The 22,532-nt window shown below is 42.6% G+C and overlaps 1 protein-coding gene across 2 annotated transcripts in view; it reads left to right on the top strand.

The window, feature by feature from the left end:
• Window positions 1-22,532, top strand: part of WDFY2 (WD repeat and FYVE domain containing 2) — a 189,071-nt gene that overhangs the window by 162,184 nt on the left and 4,355 nt on the right. For both annotated transcript variants that reach the window (XM_054701680.1, XM_037527261.2), the window contains exons 7-10: window positions 7,933-8,059; window positions 15,508-15,613; window positions 20,606-20,707; window positions 21,669-21,799. In XM_054701680.1, the coding sequence (XP_054557655.1) occupies window positions 7,933-8,059; window positions 15,508-15,613; window positions 20,606-20,707; window positions 21,669-21,799 (466 nt within the window). The remainder of the gene's footprint in view (window positions 1-7,932; window positions 8,060-15,507; window positions 15,614-20,605; window positions 20,708-21,668; window positions 21,800-22,532) is intronic.

Below are 22,532 nucleotides of genomic sequence, written 5' to 3'. Positions count from 1 at the left end.
GCAGTAGACAGTATATTTGGAAAGATAAGAAGGAATTATCCCATGAACTGTGGTGATGGGAAAGCAAGGAGTGGATGGTCAGGTAAAATTTAGTCAGTGAGTTCACAGGCTTGATGACAGATGGACAGTTCAGATTTGGTTTTGGCAGAGATGGCTCTTTGTCTGACCTTTTGGCTCTTTAGTTGTCACGCAGACACCTTCTGTGACACCTCTGAGTTCTGTGTCATTGCCTCCAGGTCAGGAAAGGGGTTAAGTAGATGCTTCTTGTTGCTATATGTTGAGCCAGATGTAGCCCAAGGGTGTCATGTCTTGAGGGTTGTTCATAGTGTTGCCTTGGCATTGTTTCTTATCTTTCTTCAAGAATTTAAGGTATTTTCATATAATTTTATCATAAAATATCTTTGAGAAGCTATAATGACCCTGGAAGGGATTGTTGTTAGCTAACCTGGAGGCAAAAATAGGCGGTCGTTATTTAACATATTATTATTTCTAGACAGTTGTATCTACTGACCGCAGCCTGGCTATAGCACAAGTCACTCATGTAATGCTAAAGCAAGGAAGCATAGGAGATTCCTAGGCCTCTTCCTATGTAGTGACCCATTCTAGGCTCTGGAAGTTCTCAAACTCAACCAGACACAACTCTGATAAAGGGAAAGCTTGTAAGGAGTATTTTAATCTCCTCACTCTTCTCTCTCAGTTAAAGACCTTAAGATGAACCCAGATCCGTTAAAGAGTAATCTTGGGGCTTTCATCAGTCCAGATCCAAACTCAGAAGCAGACAGGCTTTGGTATGTATATAAGGTAATAACCACTCACCCATCACTTCCTTATAGTATAGAGGTCATATAAAAAAAAAAAATGTGGGTGTATGATGGAATCAGCCTAAAAGTCATACCCAGAGGCCAAAATATTACATTTACTAATCCATTGGGACTAAGAAAACTAGTTTTATGTTCTTAAGCTCCCTCTGCTGGTTTTATTTCTGGAACTAAATGCCACATTCTTCCTTCTTTGCTTTTTCTGCAGAAATTAGAATGCATTTCTACCAATTTAAACAAAGAGAATAATCAGACTTTGACCATTTGAAATTCATAGTATCAATGAAATCTGTTTTCCTTTCACTTCTAAGAATATTTCTGTTAAGTATGAACATATTGGGAACAGGAGGACTAGAATATAAATAGGCCAAAGCATACTAATTAATGAAAGATTAAATACAGACTTTTTCATTAACTGTTACAATTATTAGAAGTAGCAGTGTAACAAAAGTATCAAAAACAAGACTGGGCATAGTTCAGTGCAAATAAGCAAGTTCAATAAGTGAAATTGAAAACTTAATTTTTGTTTATAATGAAGCCTTTTATGTCAATCCAGTTTATGTGAGAACCATAGACATGGATTTTCATCAAGGGCCCGTGAAGTCGTTAAGTCTGGAAGTGCTGGGCCTCCCCAGTGGCGCAGCAGTTGAGTGCAGGGTTGCGAAGCTGCCCGCAGCCTCTGCAGCACCGGTTCGATCCCCGGCCACCGGCCACCGGGTGAGGGTCCCACGTGGTGCGCAGACCTCTCCTGCTGCCCGCTGCTCCCCTCAGCAATGTACTTCGTCAGTCTGCCTGCTCTGCTCCCCGCTCTGACTCTGGTGAATTCTCTCACCCTCCCGCGCTTCTGACTGTACCCAGTGCTTGTATAAATAAATAAATAAATCTTTAAAAAAAAAAAGTCTGTAAGTGCTGAGTTCTGGGGATACAGGCTCCCTTTAGAGATACCGCAGGTTCTGTTCCAGACCATCGCCATAGAGTCACGAAGTTTTTGGATTCCCACTGCATATAAAATTTGTGTTTTACTATACAAATTTTACTTAACTGACTACAAGTCAGTTAAGTGTGCAACAGCATTATGTCTTTAAGAAAACAAGGTATATACTTTAATTAAATGTGACACAGACACAAAGTACATGCTATAGAAAAATGACACCTTCAGTTGATGTAGACTAACCCCAAACTTTGAATTTGTAAAAAAAAAAAGAAGAAAGAAAGAAAAAAGGCAGTATCTGTGAAGTGCAATAAAGTGGAATATGGACAGTAAACCAATGATTGCAGGTAATTTCTGAAAATATCATGAGTGTAGCAAGTACTGTGATACCCAGTGTTGTGCACAGGCTGCTTTGGCACATTAACATGAGGGCCTGTTACGTGCAGAGTTAAGGGAGGCTTTCCTAGACAAGGCGTTTCACCACACCCTAAGGAGAAAGAAAAAGGCATAACTCAGGTGGTGAGAACGTTCTAGACCCTGGGTGTATGAAGCTCAGAGTGGGAAAGTGTGAGCAACTTAGTGAAGGCTGACGGCCCATGTATAGGGCATGGGAGAGGAGTAAGACTGGCCTTCCAGGCAGAGTTAAGAGCTTGGGACATTGTTCTCAGGCTGTGGGAAAGCAGTGATAAAAGACTTAATCAGGGAGGAGCTTGGAATCCATTTTAGCATATCACTGTGGCAGCAGTGGTTGGTAGATTAAATGGGAACAAGAGACCACACTGAAGGCTACTGCTGGAGTCCTGAGAAAAGTGCCATCAGTTTGGACAAGGGGAGATGGCAGTGGGCGAGGAGAGAAGAGGAAGTGTTCGGGATCTATGCAGGAGATCAGCAGGCAGCAGCACTTGGCCACTGAGGTAGATGTGGCTCTCAGGATTCTGGCTGGAGCATCTGAGTCAACAGCTGAGGTGCCTTTTACTGAAAGCAGGAATGTTGGAGATTGAGCAGTTTCAAGACTGTCAGGCTGCTTTATTATTTTTTTAAAGATTTATTTATTTATGCATACAAGAAGTGGGGTACAGGTCAGAGGTGTTGGGGGGGGTGGTGAGAAGAGTCACCAGAGACAGAGTGAGAAACAGAACGGGCAGATTAACTAAAATACACTGCTTAGGGGAACAGCAGGCAAGACAGTAGAGGTCTGCTGCGCCATGTGGGTAGCTCCCTGGCTGGCTGGGGCTCAAACTCATGCTGCAGTTGCTGTGGATAGCTTCATAGGTTGCATCTTAACCCCTTGCACCCCCAGGGAGGCCCCATCAGGCTGCTTTAAACTGAACATGACCAAGAGACATCAGTCACTGGGGAGGTGGCAAGAAGGCTAGAGGTCTGTTTGTAGACCTCAGGAGGAAGGTGTCGCCTACAGAGAAAGCACGAATTTATTGTAGCTTTACAGAAACATTTATCTCTTCAACCTCGCACACACACAGTAACCAAAAAGGCCAGGTATTTTATTCAGGAGACTTCATGCTCTGAGGACTTACATAGTTGGCTCACGTTTAGCTTACACACCTTCATCTGGTAAGGTGTGATACAGTAATCTTGGTGAGTTACCAAAACACTATGGGAAACACAAACCCAGCAGTTTCCTACCCTGATTTGGAACATTCTGCATAGTCTCTAGCTTTTACAGGCTATGCTGTAAAAGTAAAAAATTAGTTTACTAAGCATTTCAGTAACACATTTTAAATTTCTAAAAATATTTATATTCTTTGATCCAGTTCCATATTTGGAAATTTCTTCTAGTTAATCAAAAATGTGAATAAAGTTTTATATATAAATAAAAATTATCTTAGCAAAAATTATAATAGTTTAAAGCTGAAAAAAATCCAACAAGTGAAATAAGGTACATCTATATATTGGGATACTGTACAACTATTAAAAATTACATATGGGCCTCTCCGGTGGCACAGTGGGTTGAGCGCAGTGCTATGGAGCTGTCCGCAGCCTCTGCAGCACAGGTTCAATTCCTGGCCGGCCAGGGAGATACCCACATGGCACGGCAGACCTCTCCTGTCTTGCCGCTGCTCCCCTCAGCAGTGTTTTCAATTGTCTGCCTGTTCTGCTCCCCACTCTCTCTTTGGGGAATTCTCTCATCCTCCCATGCCTATACCCCAATTCTTGTATAAATAAATCTTTTTAAAAAAAATTACATTTGAGTGTATATCATATTACAGATAAATTTTGTAATTATAAGAACATTTATTTTTAAAAATGAATTCATTTATGGTACAGATTATTTATAGGTCCTGTGGAGATTGAAGGCAGGGAGAAGCATAAAATGAAACACTGAGGAAAAGCAGAAAAATGGAGTAGTCTGAAATGAAGAAACTAAATGGGAGAATTTCTTTGCCTTTTAAAATGTCATGAACCCTGGAAACCCACACCTGTTATAGCTGTTGTTCTCTGACCCAGTTATGCAGGGCGAGGAGGGTTTTCGGAGTGTGAGGTGCATGTGTCTGCACTGTTCTGGAATGCGGGCTCGCTGGAGATGCCTGCCTTGCCCTGCTGCCGGAAGTGACCAGTGGAAAAGACTACTGTTTATCAGGAAGCTCTATCTGCCGGCAGATGTGGGACAGCCACTTCGGTAGAAAAAAGCTGTTCAATCAGAAGCTCTCTTCTTCTCTCTGTACCCCTTCAGGTCTCACTGCTCTGCCTTCCACTGGCCCCCCAGCCCCAGAGCTTTGCCTGATGTCTCTATAGTGATGGTTTATTTCTCTTGTTATTGTCCTAACATTCCAGTCAACAGGACAATGGAGTACATATTTATTGAGCACCTATTGTGAGTAAAGCACTCTACTGTGCTTGAATACAAAGATAAGGAACTTGAAGTCTACCAATAAGGTCTGACACAAGGATGAGTGTCAGGCACTAGAGATACCGAGAGGTGGGAACCTCACCTGGGTTGACAGTGTTGGGAAGGCTTCCTGCCTCTGGAGAAGAGTCTGAGTTGCACCTTGAAGAGGGAGAAGAAGTTACTTGGGTGATCAGGGTAAAACTGGCACACCAGGCAGAGGGAGTAGCCACCTGTCCTGTGAAAGAATGGCCCCACCAAACACAATGTGCATGCCTTCCTTGTCTTCAGAACTATGCAATAATTCCATGTTGTACATTTGTGTTGGTGTCAGCAGTCTTATTGATTTGTTTGTATCAACAGAGCCTAGTATGGTGCCTGCCATATATTGATAGAAGATGCTCAGTGCATGTTTGTTGAACTGATTTGTTGAATGCTGTGTCTAACAGTTTATACGATAGCCTTCAAGAGACCACATTGTTAAAACATTTATACATACATATATAGCATCCCCAACTACACATATTTGGTGAGCAGGGATGGCGCCCCAAAGTTATGTTTCCCTCCCTAGTCCCATCCTATGTCCCTGTCTTGCAGCTTTTGCTTTCAACTTTTTCGCTCCTACTGAAGCATCAATTAAGGCTGAGCCCTCACTAGATGTGATGAATATACCTTGACTTGCTTTAACCTGTTTGTCTGTTTTCTTTTCCTGACTTTGTATTACCAGTATCTCCCCTTTCTGGCTCTGGCCTCTTACAACCTGAAGTAATGTATGGACACTAGAGCTTTGTCTTATCTCTGAAACTTGAATTGATCTCATGATGTCTGCACAGCGCTCTGTATGAGTATATCACCGTTGACTCACCAGTCTATGTGACATTTAGGTTGTTCCTAGTATTTTGTAGTCTGACACAATGGTGAAATGAACAGCCTTGTCCATGTGTATTTTTGTGTTATTTGGTATGAGTAGGGACAGTGTCATGCATAGGTAACTTTGTTGCATGTGGCCTTTCTCATTTCACTGGTCTGCATTTCCATAGCAACGTGTGGGAGTGCCCATTTTCCCATGCCTTTAAGACAATATGTGTATCACACTTTTTAACTTTCCAACCAAGATTTTAGATAGTGGCTCATACGAGGATCATAACAATAGAAGTGAGGAGAAATGCCTAGATTCTAGATCTATTTGGGGGGGGGGTAACCAACTAATTCGGAGTTGATAATGTATTAGTTTAGAGGCTAATAATGCAACAGTTTTCTAATGCACCAGTTCTCCGGTTCTGTTTGAATAATAGGCATCAGTACTTTTAGTCTAAACTAGTAACTTCTTTTCACTTCTCTGATTTATGAAGTTTTGAATAACTCTTCCTTCTTGTTGGAGCCAACCTTATTATAGTAGTCTGGTAAATATATCACATAACAGGGAACACTAACTGCAACAAATCACCTGCAGCATTTCAGTGACTTAATGCAGCAGATGTTTATTTCTCACTCATGTGCAACCCAGTGCGATGTTCCTGATTTACAGTTCTTTTCCACATGGTTATTCAGGGTCCCAGGCTCCTTCTCAAATGTAATTTTTCCATTCTTGGAGGAAGTGTAAAGAGAAAGTGGAATGGGAGCATCTTAACTGCCTTGACCTCAATGCGATGCAATCTGTTTCATATACTTGCTGGGTCCCATAGCTGAAACCGGGCACATGTCCCTAATATAAGAGGGAGTGGTAAATGTGGTCCCTACAGAACAGCAGTTTTCTGGGGAGCACTCCATCTATGGAAAGGGGAATATGAATTTAGGTTGTTAGCTAACTCTGTTACCGATGTTTTAAAAAGTAAGCCATTTGGGCATTGTGTGGAAATAAGTAACATTTGCAGGATGGAATGCATATCCTGAAGTATTATGTTCTCAAATACTGAATGATGATTTTTTAAAGTATAATCATAAAATGTAATAGCTAGGAAAGAAGATGAATTCCACAGAAAAGAAAATACTTGGCTTTGAAGGGCTCAGTGAATGAAACAAGACTTATGAATAAAAACAATTTGTGTTTTCATTCATCTGCTCCTTCATTCATTCACCAAACACTAAATCCTCATGCTATTTATTATAGAGGGGGCGGACTGGTGAGGAAAGGAGCTGGGAACCTCAGGGGCAGTCACCGTGTGCACTGGGGAAATCGTGTTTCTTACAAGGACAGGGATATGTGCCAGCAGAATGTGTACAGGGAGAAGAAGGAGCTGTTTGCTTAATCCACAGGGTAGGTTTCCCTTCTTTTTATCCCGGAAAATAATCTTCTGAGACATTTAGGAGAGAAACTTTCCTAACAGCTTTAAAATACAGCGCTTCATTACAACAAATTGATAATCTAAATAAAAAGATTCCAACAAATAAGAAGCTATTGATTGTTCTTTTCAGAATACATTATTTTTCAATAATGTAAAAACTGAGTATTTCTCACATTCGATAGTAAGGATAGGCTTTGTATTCATCTTATATGGGAAAAGTTATGATTGTTCTCAGCACACAAGTTTGATTTATAAGGGGACTGCCGGAGAGGAAAATGTGTCATGGTAGTTTATAGCCACACTAGGGTAATGCCAGCAGCCCACCCACCTCTGCAGTGCTCACTGTGGTTCACAGCGTTGGTGTTCGTTGGTCTGATCGGATTGTTACCACAGCCTGGGACACCGGTGACGGCGGGGCTGCAGTGTCATTGGAATGTTAGCAGTACCAGTAGCGGCAGCAGTGCAACTACCACTTGCGGTAGTTGTCACACTACTTTTGCCCCCATTTTATAGTGGAGGAGACAAGGCTGTAATTTGCCAGGATTCTGTACATTGAAATTCCCAAAGAGGGAAAATCTATTTTAAAGTCTGATGTAGTTTAATTATATCTGATGTGCAAGAATAAAAAATCTGATTGAGGTCTTTAATTTTTTAATGCTTTTTAAATCCCCGTTTACCTTCGTTGTTGCCAGGGTGGGAAGTAGAAGACAGCAGTTCAGATAATATGGTTACTATTTCTAAACAGTACAGTATATTCTGTTGTTCTAAGAAGTATGCCTGTTGTTTGGAGATCAATTAATTGCCTTTTTCATTTCCCTTTGGTTTTTATAGTAATTGATTTTATGGTTCATTAAATTTGGAGGGAACACTTAAAGGGTGGGACTTTTATTCTTAGAGCCAATTAATTTCTCTTTAGGGGCTTAAATGTTTATTCTTTCAATACGGAGTTGTTGTATGCCCAAAACTGCACTAGATCCCAATTCTTTACATTCACATTTATGAGTGAATCATACTGTTATTACGCCTAATGTCCAGCTGTGTCTGTTCTGTCAGGTGGGGTGACTGCTCTGTGTTGGGACCCCGTTCAGCGAGTGCTGTTCTCGGGCAGCTCAGATCACTCTGTTATCATGTGGGACATCGGCGGGAGAAAAGGAACAGCCATCGAGCTCCAAGGACACAAGTAAGGCCGCTGGTGCTTTTATAAAGAACTCTGGGAAAGGATTCCTGGCTGAAAGCTGGGACAGGACAGGAATGTGGTCCACTTCCCGGGGATGGCAGCGTGGGGAGGAACAGAGCAGGAACACCAGTAACAGCCTCTCCGATGTGTACCCATACCTAACTACTTTTATTTATTGATACCCATTTTATTCCACAGAGGATTTGGGAGTACTCACAAAACCCATAAAATAAAGTAATGACAGCAAATAGGTAAAAATTAGAACCAGGGAGAACATAAGAATAATACTTAGAGAGAAAACTTAAAAAGTACAAGCCAAAAAGACCTACAGACTTTTTATAATTGAGTTCAAATGTGACTTCAAGATTCCTGGCAGCTTAAGGAAAAGGGGAGAGTAATATCCTTGCCGAGTACATTTTGTACTTCACCAAATATTTTTTGAGTACTCGCCTTGATTCGTATCATACTTTTCTTCTTTGAGAGATAGATTTCAAGGGCTAAGAGGAAGAGTAAAGAAACCTTTGTCTTTCTTTAGAACACTTCTAAAACTTAGCAGTGCACAGAGTGCCCGAGGAGTTTGATTAAAAAGTAGATTCTTGGGCCCTGTCTTCTGAGCTGAGGGTGTGTGTGTCCAGACAACCTCCTAGTCTGTGCTGACGACCCTCAGACCACATCTGATTTGCCCACAGCCCCAGAGGCAAGGCCTGATGGTGTTGCTGACACAATTTGATACCTGCTTTAGAACGCTAAAGCTCATCTAAATTGTTTTATTTAACTTGTGAAGTTTTCACAGTGCTGTGTAGAGTGACTGTAGACAGCCATAAACAGATGTCAGTGATGCTTCCAGAACCTTTTGGCTTTAAGCAACATTAGCTCTTCCTGTAAATGTGCCTGAAATACTAGTTTTAAAATATTCTCCTAAGTAGTTAGCCTGAGAGGGTTGCCTCTGGTGTTCCAGAATTCAAAGAAGTAAACACCCTCAGCTGGTGTCACTGCTGAGATGTGAATGCTGGTGTGGGGTAGGGAGAGGCACTGGAGCGGCTGAAAGGAGGATGGAAAGGAGTTTCAGGACAGAAGGAGCCAGGGCACCAGGCAGGAGAGGAGAAGTCATAAGACCCACTTTTTCTCGGCAACCATTCCTTAGCCCTGAAAATTCACCACTGGATGGGTCTTCAGTGGTTATTATATTTGAATACTGCATAATATTTTGTCAAAAGAGAGACACCTCAATTTCATCTAAAAATAAAGAGATCAGATAATTATTTTTTGCTTGAGATGACTGAAATACCATCCTTAAAGACCTCGGCTGACAGCTTAGGTCTCCCAAACCTTAGTGCAACAGAGACCTTTGTAGTGCTGGCCTGGGCACTGGGGATACAAAAATGTACATTGACTAACCCATGATCCCCTCCAGGCTCCAGGGTGTTTTCTGTCTCTTTTCTTCTCTAGAGGCTGAAGAGTTTCTGCTTGGGCCCTGAGGCTTTCCACTTTGCTCTCCTACAATTCCTGATTTTCCCAACTCCTGCCAAGGTGATAAATGGTGGTCAGAGTTCCAAATCAGGGACAAGATTGGTGAGCTTGGGAACTTGGGAGAACAGATTGAACCTGAGATCCCTGCCACTTAGGGTAGGGAGACAGCCTTCCCCTGGAAGCCTTCATTGTGTGGAGGGTCAGCTCCCCAAGTCTGCTGTCTGGGCTCTGCAGTGCCATACCCTCCTTCACTGCAGATATAAGATATTTTTGTAACTAGTTTGATTTGGTGTAGAATAATCCCACAGCAGAAAGCTTTCCTACTATGGAGCGTGATTGATGGCAGTGAGAATGTGTCCAAGTCCAGAGGGAAAAAGCTCAGAAAGTAAACCTCTATACAGTATTATCTGCACTTGAAGTATTTTGGTGTTTTTATTCCCTGCAGCAGGTGGAACATGATTATGTGTTAGCTCTGTAGAAGGAAAGGCAAAGAAAAGGTTCCAATTTCAGGGACCAGTTCTATTTTTCAAGTATCAGTTACCAGTTTATTGGATATTATAGAAGCAAAAATGTGACCATTTATTGTCCCACACCCACCTTGTTAAATCTAATAATGGTACTTTGGCATTTTAGATCCTTTTTTCTTCTTAAATAATACCTATCATTTCATAACCAACTTTATGACCATAATTTTTCTTATGTGTTTTCTTAGGCTTGTAGGCCTTTTTGGCCATTTAGATGGTAACTTGATTTGGCACTCAGGTAAAAGCAAGGTCTTTGCCATCCTGTGTGACGGGCCCCCTCCACTGAGGCAGGAATCCACAGGTGCTCGGTCAAAACTGTGTTTCTCTCTTCCTACTCTTACCACATGAAAGACTTTTTTTTATAAGCATCCTTAAAACCTTTTGATAAAGAAATAGCTCTTTATATATAAATATACATTGGGAGAGGGGCTTCCCTAGTCGTGCAGCGGGTTGAGCACAGCGCTGTGAAGCTGTCCGCAGCCTCTGCAGCACCGATTCAATTCCCTGCTGGCCAGGGAGATTCCCACATGGTGAGGCAGACCTCTCCTGTCACACCTACTGCTCTCCTGAGCAGTGTACTTTGGTCCTTCTACCTGCTCTGTCTCTGGTGAATTCTTTCACCCACCTGCGCTTCTGACCTGTACCCCAGTGCTTGCATAAATAAATAAATCTTAAAAAAAAATAACATTGAGGGCCTCCCCGGTGGCGCAGCGGTTGAGCACTGGGTTGCGAAGCTGCCCGCAGCCTCTGCAGCGCCGGTTCAATCCCCAGCTGCTCCCCGGCCACCAGAGGAGGGTCCCACATGGCGCGCAGACCTCTCCTGCCACCCGCTGCTCCCCTCAGCGGTGTACTTCGGTCCTTCTGCCTGCTCTGCTCCCCACTCTGGCTCTGGTGAATTCTCTCACCCTCCCGCACTTCTGACTGTACCCAGTGCTCATATAAATAAATAAATCTTTTTTTAAAAAAAATAAATAATTTTTAAAAAAAGTAGGGAAAAAAAAAAACAGAACTGCATGAAGTAAATTTCAGGAAATTGCAAGTGGACAGAGGACAGAGGCTAATATGAACTTCCACCCTGGCCAGCAAACAGCAAAGTGGTGCTAAAACCAGTGTTCCCAGACAGAAGACTCTGGTTTCAAGGGTCAAAGGGCCCTTGGGGAGGCAAATCCTTGTCAGATCCTCTCAGCATGGGATAGCCCTAGGCATCAGTCATTTGGAAGACCTGTGTGGATGACTCAGCAGCAGCTTTCTCTGGTCCCGGAGGTTTGGAAGAGCTACCAATGTGGGCATTCTGGACTTAGAGAGCGAGATCTCTGGTAGCAGATGCACAGCTGATTGGTTTTTAGCATGTATACTAGGATTTTTCATCAAACGAACAAAAGATACTATACACTGAAGTCCCTCCTACTCTTAGGGGATGGAAGAGGACCTAAGTTAACGTTTGGGCAGATGTTAGCCCGTGTCTGAAAATCTATTTCTATAAGGAGCAAAAAGACTTCTGTACTCTTTTTCCATAAGGGGTGTCAGGCTTCATGGGCACTGCTCCCTGCGCACACACACATGCAGAGAAGACCCCGCACTTGGGCTGTCATCATCTTGTAATTCTTAATGAATCTTTAGCAAGGGACCCTGTATTTTCATTTTGCATTGGGCCTCCTGGATTATGTTGCTGAGCCTGGTTGGACATATATTGCCTCTAGGGCTGATGAGAAAGGAAATGAGGCCATCCCGCTAAGTGTAGTCTTTGTAGATGGCAGGTCCTGGTGGTTGTGAAAAGTGGGGTTTTTGTGTGCTCATAAGAACATTTGCAATGCAGGACGTGGTGTACTCATCCATGAAATAATAATAACCAGCTCTGAAATACCTTCTACTGTAAATGCTCTAGTGATGTCAGATGAAACATGAATGCAAGAAGGTTTCCTTTATTCTTTATAACTCTAATCTGTGAACCCAGGAATAGTCCCTCACCTAGTTTTTAACTGCAAGGTAGTTATACTTTGAATCCTTAAATCAAGAAGTCCTTGAACAGCTTTATTACAAAGCTTAGAATCCAGCATTCATCACTGTGTTTTACTCTTCTGTGTTGGAATATTAACAGAACTGGAGTCCCATAAATTATGTATTTGTTGCTGTGAGTTGCTGCCAGCTATGTGTGGCAAAGCAGTTCTTTCTGTAACTTATTTTGGTTTTACAAGATCATTGATATGTATCAAGGTGCCTTAACAAATGAAATGTAGTTCAAATCACAGGGTTATGAGTCAGTTCAACGAAATAGATTTTCCTTCTGCCCCTGAATATGAGAATTGGTGGCGCTCCATACTTTCAAATGTATAAAATAACAACCAGGAGAGAGAAACAATTGATTTTTAAAAAATGAATAGCTGTCAAGGATTTTATATTAGTCATTAATTAGTAACGGAACTGGTAAGCTGACAAGTAGCTCCAAGGAAAGTCAAAGACTAGACACATGCACAGGTACTAGAGAATGCTGAAATGAATTTGTAAGTGAATTAATTCACAATTGGATTTTTCCATGGGAGGGTGGGCCATGCATCTTCACTGGCAAGATTCTTTTGCAATAATATCAGCCTTTGTAACCCACAGACTTATAAAATAACTAAGTTAAAGATGTGGAAAGGCAAAAAGGCCCATAGAATCAGATAACTCAGAAGGATGTGCTAGACAACACCTAACATTCCTTAGAAAAGATACCTTTCTTTTGGCCCATTTCAAAATCTTCATAGTCCACCTGATGTTTCTCCTTATTACTGTAGTTATAATAATGTCAAAAAAGACTTCTTGATCACAGAAAAAAAGGCCTTCTTGGATTTGTTTTGCCAGTAGAGAGCCACTCACAAATAAACAACTATGAAAGTGATAAAATTTAACCTCTGTCTGGATGTTTTTATAAAGAATCTTGCATTGGATTTTTCAAAGCTCAAGGCTAGGAAACCAAGCCCAAGAAATTCCACCATATTTGACCTACTTATAAGCCTGGTTGAATTCCTCTAGTTTCTGAATATGTGCTAGTTTCCTGGTCTGGTAGCTTCCTTACCTGGCCTTACTGTAAGGCAGGATCCTGCAAACCAGGTATTAGGTCAGTTTTCCTGGGAGGGCTTGGTAGCCAATGGCTTCGTGAATTCTTAAAAGTCACTAGTCCTATCTGATTCAGTTAGCAGCATCATTCTCAAATTGACACTTCAGGTAAGGGCTGACTTACTTGTTTAATTGATTTGCCTATTTAGTCCTGTGGATAGATTCTAATTGAGCCTATGCAAATGTATTATGACTATTAATGGGGCTAAGAGTTATATTCTGAGGGTTAAGTAAATATTGGACATAATTTGTAAATGTTTCAATTTAGTTTATAAAGGCAGTTTACAAAATTGTAGGTTAGAGATAGTGTTGAAAAGGTAAGAAAAAGGCATCCTCGTATATCCAGAAAACAAAACATTAAAAACAACGTCAACAACATTTCAGATAAATAACCACCATAAATTTTCCCTGTTCATTCAGTTCTGTGTGATTTATTCTTGTTTTACTGGTTTCTGGCTTGCAGTCCGTATTCATTCAGTCATCTGCATCTAGACTAAAGAGTCCAAAAATCCAAGGAAGTCCTGACTAGCACATTTTAAAGTGTCTCAGCAATGTCAGCCTGGTACCCTTTGCTCAAGAATTTGGTCTTTGAAATATCAACATTTTAAAATATCTTGTACAGGCAGTCCTTTTTCATGAACTCTGATATTGTCCTTTCTGCCCTGTAGCTTTTTATAACAGAGCCTTCAGTCAAGTATCAGAGTAATAAAAGTTATTTATAGATTATAGAGGCTTTAATTTTTACTGTTATAATTGCAGTAAAATAAATAAGAATAGAGAAGAGTAAAATTCTCTGTTGAGATACCCAACATCATTATTTCCTATGAGATTTGATTAGTATTTCCCCCAAGAATAAGAACATATTATAGACAATGAAAGCATGGGCGAATCGCCAAGGTCTTCCCATAAAACATATAATTTCAGAAATAATAACATTTTACCTATAGTATTTTAAAATTTTAATATTTTTCAAAATATAAAGTTCAGGCTGGAAAGACAAAACCAAAAGAATTGTTAAAGGAGTTTAAGAGACTTTAAGCCAACATAAAGCTCTGGAAATAATCCTGGTGAGACACCAAATCTCTGCTAAGCAAATTCCATTGAAGGAGAAGAATACGCTTTTGCATTGTCATCAAAGACACTAATCAGTAAATAAAGAAAAAGGAAAATATGCCAGAATTTATAGCTTTTTTTCAGACAAAGCAAATACAGTTTATTTTCCAAATTTGTCCTTTATTCTTCTCTTTCATATTCTAAAACAATTTTACACTTTAGTGAAATTTTTAAATTTAGTAAATTTCATGTTTTCTTATTTTCTATGATGTTTAGAAATATTTAGTTTACATAACCACTTTTTTATAAGCCAAACAAAAGCAATTTCTTAAAATTTTAAAAGGTGCTATAATCTAGTTTATTGATACCCTCTGGAAATTGAAAATATTCAATACACACACATGTGTATTGTGTATTATGTGACTTGTGGACACAAACATATCAAGCTTAATAGCTTCAGTTCTACAATGTCTGTCACAGGTCAAAAGATCACACTTCTTCCACAAAAAGTCAGCAGTACAGATTTCAAAGAGCTATTCTCCCTCCCAGTGAGCACAGAATTTTTAATTTAGTTAAACTCAAAAGTAGAAAAATATTCAGACAAAAACAACCTAGAAACCAGATTTCCTCTTCTCTTTTACCCAGTGGAGAAGAGATCTCTGTAATCTTTTTCTAATCTTCAATAATTGACCATAAAACTGAATTCTCCATCATGGCTGCCACCAAGAGGGAATAAGTTGTCAGCCATGTATGAACAAGAAAGAAAATAAAACACAAAATCAGTGGGGAGAGGATGCAGACTAGAGAAATAGAGTCAATGGACCTCTATTGCTGTTTTGGATTCTCTCTGGGAGCTGAGAAATGACATGTGTAGGCTCCCCACCTCAGAAGACAGCTTACCTGTCAAGTAAGTCAAGTGAGCGTTTCCATGGCTGACCCCCAAAACTTTAAAGTATATTTTTAAAAGGTAATATCATGATTCTTGAACAAATGTAACAAACGCAAGGCAAAAGACTTGACTTAAGGAAAGCACCAATAAGATGTTACAACAGGTTCAGCAACAAGCTTTATCTCTTGAGTGTTGGTGACTGACAAAGACTACCTCCTCCTGAAGCCTCAATTAGCATTTTGATTTTTTTTAAATCTGGAGTACTCTTCTGATTGGTAGTATGCTGACAGTTCCATCCTGCTTCTAAGATCTGCACTTGGGGGTTGGGGTACACGTGTGCATTCATTGTCATTGGGCTTCCTACTGTGGTGCTTTCATTTGCTCTTCTGAACTGTCACAACCCTTGGTTTCTTTCACAGTGACAAAGTCCAGGCTCTCTCTTATGCGCAGCACACGCGGCAGCTCATCTCCTGTGGGGTTGACGGTGGGATTGTCGTCTGGAACATGGATGTGGAGAGGCAGGAGGTAGGTGACAGGTAGTCTGGGGGCTGCTCCCTCACAGCCGCTGGACTTGGCTCTACGGAGACTGCCCTCCTGCTCATTTCTTACTTCTTTTATGATTAAACCACAAACTAAGACATCATTTCCAAATTTTTTATTTTTTTTATTTTTTTTAAGAATTATTTATTTATTTGTTTGTTTGTTTGTTTATTTATTTATTTATACAAGCACTGGGTACAGTCAGAAGCGTGGGAGGGTGAGAGGATTCACCAGAGACAGGGCGGGGGACAGAACAGGCAGACTGACAAAATACACTGCTGAGGAGAGCAGCGGGCACGGCAGGAGAGGTCTGCGCACCATGTGAGACCCTCGCCAGTGGCCGGGGATCGAACCGGTGCTGCTGAGGCTGTGGGCAGCTTTGCAGTCCAGCACTCAACTGCTGCGCCACCAGGGGAGGCCCTAGGCCCTTTTTCCAAATTTTTTTAATCCCTCACAAATTGGTGTGTCACATTCAGGTAATGGAGATATTAGAAGAATTGCAAGTGAGACTAAGATTTTAAATGTGTTGTATCATTCACAACAAAAGTTCAGCTGAGAAAAAGGAACCGTCTATTTTCAGGAGATTAGCCCTTTTCTATAAAATGCCGTTAAAACCAAAACTTGTGTATTTTATGTTAGTGAGGGAAATGGTGGCTTGTGTGCCAGGAATGATATTTGATAAAAGTAAGGATCTTTAATAATAATAGAAATATTAGAAATAATTATTTTTGTCTTTATGAGTCATGTTCTAAACAGTTCTCCAGATACATATAGCCATTTTTAAGCATATATTTAGTTTTGTCATAGCATCCTTTTTCTTATGAACTTTCTTCTTCATCTTTGAGAATCTTAACAACTCACATGTTTACTGAATATCCCCTTGACAAGTACTTCAAAGTTAACCATTTTCTCATTTTCCTAGTATTATGCTGGGTAAACTTTCCCTTCGATAGTATATATTCTTCTCATTTATTTCCTTGCAGGATGCCAGAATTATAAAAGCAACACTATAAAAAGACAAAACCGATTTCCCAACTTCTTTCCATGCCCTCTCCCCAATCTCATTTCAAGAGAGTCATTGCTATTACCCACAATGTAATGCCTTTCAAATGCCAGTAATTAAATGCTTAAGAAGATTAAAGCTTGATTTGCTCAAACCATAAATCCCTGGGAGTTCTATTAGTAACTAATTAAAATTATCTTTACTGTTAGGAAGTGGGGAACTGCAGAATATTGCTTTGAAAGTGTCACTTGGCCCTATCAGTATAAAGGCAGGGAAACTGGTACAGTGTTCAGGCCGTAACCCCAGCTGCCCATGCGAGTAGTGGTTCTGCACCATAGACTGTTCTGAGTGCAGGTCAGCCACACCTGCCCTGTCCTGACCTCTTCCTAGCCTAACCTACCAGACCAAGGGAGAAAGGGGCCAGTGGCCCTTTTCCCTCAGTACACAACCTCCACCCTTGATGGACAAAAGCCCAAAGGACGATAAAGATGTGGTTTCCAGATACAATGCCAGGAGGTTGGTTAGGCAGTCCTCTGAGCCATCTTGCTCAAATTATGCTTTTGAAACACAAGGATATTGACACTGAGTACCAGCTTACTGGACTCTTGAGTGATTCCTAGCTCTAAATGGGTGGTGTTCATAATGTAGTATCTTATCCACATAAACCCCTGAGGTGGGTCTTTGAAGCTGCTTCCTGAATATGGCAAGTGCTGTACAGTGCTCACCTCCAGAGGTCTGACACAGGTAAGGGTTCAGTGCCTGCCCTGAAGGCTGGCAGGTTTTCTAGAAAAAAGACCTATGGGAGAAAAGCCTCAAAAAGCATTAAATAGTATAAATGATTTGGTTACAATCTACGTAAGATAGAGTATTAGCACTGGATATTTCAGAAAGGGCGTTGTCATTGTTGGCTAATGCTGAAGCAAAAGATTTGTGGAAGAACATAGTGTGGAGAGATTGAAGGGCCAGATGTGCTCTGACCAGGACAAGAAATGCCAAGAGTAAAGACCAGATGAACAGGCAAGGTGACACTCAGCATTAGCACTGGACTGTAGGGGCAGCCAGAGAAAAGAGGCTTCAGCAGAAGGGTGGAGAGATGAAGACCATGAGTGGCTGACATCCTGTAGGTTAAACATGTATTTATACTGTTAGTCCATATACACATACATATAGCTCAGTTCTCATTTCAGTGAGCATCCTTAGGGCTGTTACTTTGACTCTTCAGGTATATTACCTACTGCTATTGCATTAAGAATTTTTTGCACTGGGTTTTGCTTTGTGCCATCATTTGGGGTGCATTTCTTTTTCTTCATTTTATTTCATAGTCTGTTCATTTCTGTGGGTTAAGCTCCACAGCTTTCTTTCTTATCTTGATGCGTTGGCCTTCTGTTAAGATTCCAGGTTATAGGATTTAGTCCTAGACTGTTGGCCAGAGATACTGGGCTATCTTTTGCTTTCTAGAATGAAACCTCTGCATCTGTGGGTGCTGGGGGCTCTGGTGCCAGCACAGGGTACAAGATGGAGCAGTGGAAAACAGAGTATGCAGCTAAAGAATACCAAGAGCTCAAGCCTCCCTAGAGGCTGTGGGTCCCTAAGTGGAAATTTGCAACTCACCTCTCCTCAGTTCCTTCATCACAGCTTTCCTCACAGCCTCAGGCAAACATTGACCCCTCAACCACAGCCAGACTCTGATCACAAGGTTCTGCAAACCTAATTTTTCCCAGAGGCATGGGCAGGAGCAGAACATTCTGGAAGCTACAGGATTAGGCTGCAGTTCCCAATAATGGTGACAGGAGGGTGAGAGGCAGACATTTCTCAAGGCCTTTGAGTGCCAGTGATAGAAAACAACGCCACTTGCAGACCTCTCTCAGTCCGCTGTCCAGTTTGGGACCCTGGAAGGTGCTGCCACCTGAGAGGGAACAGAAGGGGGCTGCTCCAGCAGCTTCCACAAACAGAACTTTTCCCAGAGGCACAAACTCCAAATGTAAATGTGGGGGCGTTAAGCCGAATTGGAGGCAGCTAGCTCTGTAGGTTAAAGTATTAGCAAAGGCCCGAGGCACTAGTGGGGCAGGTGTTTCACTTAACTCTGAAGCCAACCATAAAGAGAACCTCTCCTGTGAGCCCTCTGGAGGGAGCCACAGGTGGGCAGCCTTCTGTTCCCCACAAATTCTACCAACAGGGACTTCCCCGAAGATTCAGATACCAGCTGTTTGCACCAGGGGCTTGTAGGCTCAAACTGCCAGTCCCTGCTGGGAATCAGTGTTGCCCCTTGGTCTGGGGCTGTCTAGTGGCCTCAGGCATTACTGGTGAAGGGATCAGGATACTTCACCCTCTAACCCTCTTCTCTGGTTGATTTCTACTGGGATGGCGTAGGGAAACTGAAGTTAATCAGGCTTTTCTCTGCCCTCCTGCCTTTGGCCTCTGTGGCCGCCACCTGTGGTCTTGCCCACCTCCTAGGTTGTGGGCGCATGCGCATCTGTAAACACAGACACCTGTGCCCAGACGCGAGCGATGAAGGGCTCCTCAGCTTTGGCATGGGCTGCAGTGTCACTCTGAGTCTAGGGGACTTCGCTGCTATTTTCCTGTCTGCTGGTTTGTCTCCTGATTCAGCATTAAGTACCTGTAAAATTCTACAAAGGGCTCCAAAATTCTCTTTTCATCTGTGAGAATCGACAATGAACCAGCCTGGGATTGTTACAGGGCAGGGAGAGGGGCACCCCAGACCTCACAAACCTGCCTGCTCTAAATAGGTTCTGCCATCTGCCGCATCAACACAAAACATGAGACTTTAATGAAAAGGAACTTTGATACAATCAGTAAGCAACACAGGAAAGGCAAAGAATATAGTTTCTAAATCAAGCACCCAAAGTTACCCGTCCCCTCGTGGGTAAAATTCCACCCAAGCAGGATTGGCCCAGAGCAAGGCCCAAAAGCCTGCCACAAGTCTAAAGCACCTTCTGACGGGGACCCACAGAAAAGGATCAGAAACAACCAGGAAAGTCTGGGAGGAAAAGAGCAAAATCAAAATCAAGACAAAAGCTGCCATTGTCACCTCCCCACGGGTCTCACCCACATCTGTGTCACCCAGTCCACGACCAAAAGGCAAGCGCAGTTTCTTCACGTGTCTCTCTGCTCCACGTACCTCCTCCAGGTCTCCTGGCTCCATCCTGCTTCCTTCCTTCCTCAGTCTCCTCTGCAGCTTCTTCTCCCTATTCAGCTCCACCCTCCCTTGGGTGGGGCAGGAAATCCAGAACCTCCCCCTTTCCTGGGGCCCACCCTGTTAAAGGATGGTTGCACAACATATGGCCTTTGCCCTTGCTAGCTCCACTCAGCCAGAGGGAGAGCCCGTGGAAGTCATCTGTGTTCACTGGAAAACAATCCCTCCCTCCTATTTCCCCACTGGAGTTTAAGGATCACCCAATGCAGACCCCTCCATTAAATCTGTATATGCTTCCTCTATCTGCTCCCCTAGCACTTCACCCTAAATCTCTGCTCCCCAGAGTTCTTTTGTGCCCTGGAAGAAGACCCTCTTTTCCACACCTAGCTGTGTGAGTTCCCCTCTCAAATGCACTTCCCAGGACCTTGGGTCCCCCACGTGAGAGTAAGCCCTGCAGTCCCCAGAAAGAGACCCTATATTTCAGCCGTCCCTCCCTCTCTTGGGTCAGAGTGCCCAAGTGGTGTTCCAGGCAGGATTGTGTGACGTTTTCTAGCTCCCTTTCTTGTGAAAATGCAGTTCTTCCAGCCCTCTGGTTTTTTTCAAGGACAGTCTCTCTAGATACTCTTGTGTTGTATCTGGGGAGGGGCTGAGTCTGGTGTCTTTACTGTTCTATCTTGCCCAGTAAATATTTTTTAAATGGTTGATAAATGGCACCTCTGTTACTTAATAAACACATTCTGATTTCTGTTTTATCAATGTCAGTGGTTCCATTGTCCTCACTGCTTCTCACTGTGGCCTATTATGTGCTTTGTTTGACAAGACCCCTGAATGGTTGGACAGTGATTCCTGCCAAAAGTGTGATCAGCCTTTTTTCTGGAACTTCAAGCAAATGTGGGACAGTAAGAAAATTGGCCTGAGACAGGTGGGTGAAATGGATGCTTCATCAAAATGTAATAGTGTAGAAATAACTTTCTGTGTGATCTTAGAAGAGATAGCACCCCTGCATGGGAATTCTGGTTGGGATAAGTTACCCTGAAAGCACTTGTTAATTTATTCCCACTTAAATGATTTTACTTTCCTTCCTCCCAATCTTAGTTTTTGTTGTTTAGATCTACTTTTTTTTTTTTTTTTAAAGATCCATTTTATTTATTCATGCATGTAAGAGCTGGGCTGTAGGCAATAGGTGTGGGGTGGGGGTGGGTGAGAGGATTCACCAGAGACAGAGTGGGGAGCAGAACAAGCAGATTAACTGAAATAAACTGCTGAGGGGAGCAGCGGGCAACTCAGGAGAGGTCTGCTCCGCCATGTGGGTTGCTCCCTGCCTGGGGATTGAACTTGTGCTGCAGTGGCTGCTGATAGCTTCATAGTGCTGGGGCTTAGCCCCTTGCGCCACCAGGGAGGCCCCTATTTTGATCTACTTTTAATACAGCTTTTTTAGTCTGATTCCGTTGTTGGCTTTGGTTGTCTCCCAGGAAGTCAAATTGTGGTCACCTATCTTGAGCATCGCCAGAGTGTAGACAATGGATTGAATCAGATTTCATCCACATTCTCCTTCATCCAGCCATGTAACCTCTGGAACTGGCACTTTCTCAGTATACCTAGCTTTAAGATAACTCAAGTGCTGGGTGCTTCCTCTAGACTTCATGCTGAATTAGAAGGGGCCAAGAGTGAGGGAAGGGGATGTGACCCAGTCAAATATTTCCTAGCAGTCCTCAAGATGCAAAAATAGTGCAGAAAGAGAGCTCACCTGCTGTGTATTTCTTCCGTTTTCTGGAGCACCCTTGTTTAGCATCCTCACCTGCACACTGTTGCTTGCCCCTCGGCCTCCCCAGAGTGGTGGGGTGGGGATGTTGCAGCAGGAGTCTCCTTTTCTCTCCCTCCAGCACCACTGCCGCAAGTGCGGGAAGGCAGTCTGCGGCAAGTGCAGCTCCAAGCGCTCCTCCATCCCTCTGATGGGCTTCGAGTTTGAAGTGAGAGTCTGTGACAGCTGCCACGAGGCCATCACAGATGAAGAGTAAGTTCCAACCATCTGCAGAATCGCCAGGGTTACGAGAGAATGTGTCCTAAGAGCTGCACCCAGCCCTGCAGCCATAACCAGCAGTGCCCCAGTTACCATGGGTTTGGAACACAGACCTTGGCAAGTGAGCAGAGCCTTCCTTCCCATCAGGAAGTCTGTGTTATCTTGTGAGAAGAGAGGGTGTTGGCAAAGCCTTCATCTCTGTGCGGGGGCCAGTGCTATATGCATTGAAAATAGATGTTCTGCAAAACCACTGTCTCCCCATTTCATTGATAGTTGGCTGGAGTATGGGAACCCAAGGTTCACCTTCTGGCCCATGCTGGTATCTTTACAGGACCTGAATCAACCTGCAGGCTCTAGCAGGTTTCACTTTTTCAGGAAAAGCTAAGCTTAAGAGACGAACACTACTCCATCTTGCTTGTCAGTCTTATCCAGTAACTAGGACCTCACGTACTGTCCCCGTGTATGCTTTGCAGGATGGCACAGGTCTGTGTCAGCAAATTGCAAGCTGTCCCAGATGTAAACAAAATGCTATTAGTGAATTATAGCAGGGGCTCATAGAAAACTTGTCTGCCTAATCCTTCCATCCCCACCTACCCCCAGCACCTGGTATAAAGTAGAATCATTTTAAGTACGAGATAGGTGTCTGAGAAGCTGTATGTAAATGTAAACATTTTAAATGCTCCAGAGGAGGTCAGCATTTAAAGGAAATGTTTGGCAAATGAATAGA

Source organism: Talpa occidentalis, unplaced genomic scaffold (assembly GCF_014898055.3).
Source record: "Talpa occidentalis isolate TD23 unplaced genomic scaffold, MPIMG_talOcc4v2.1 talOcc4.5, whole genome shotgun sequence".
In the NCBI taxonomy this organism is placed as follows: Eukaryota; Metazoa; Chordata; class Mammalia; order Eulipotyphla; family Talpidae; genus Talpa; species Talpa occidentalis.
Note: the sequence above shows the minus strand (reverse complement) of the source record. Positions and strands in the feature narration are given on the sequence as shown.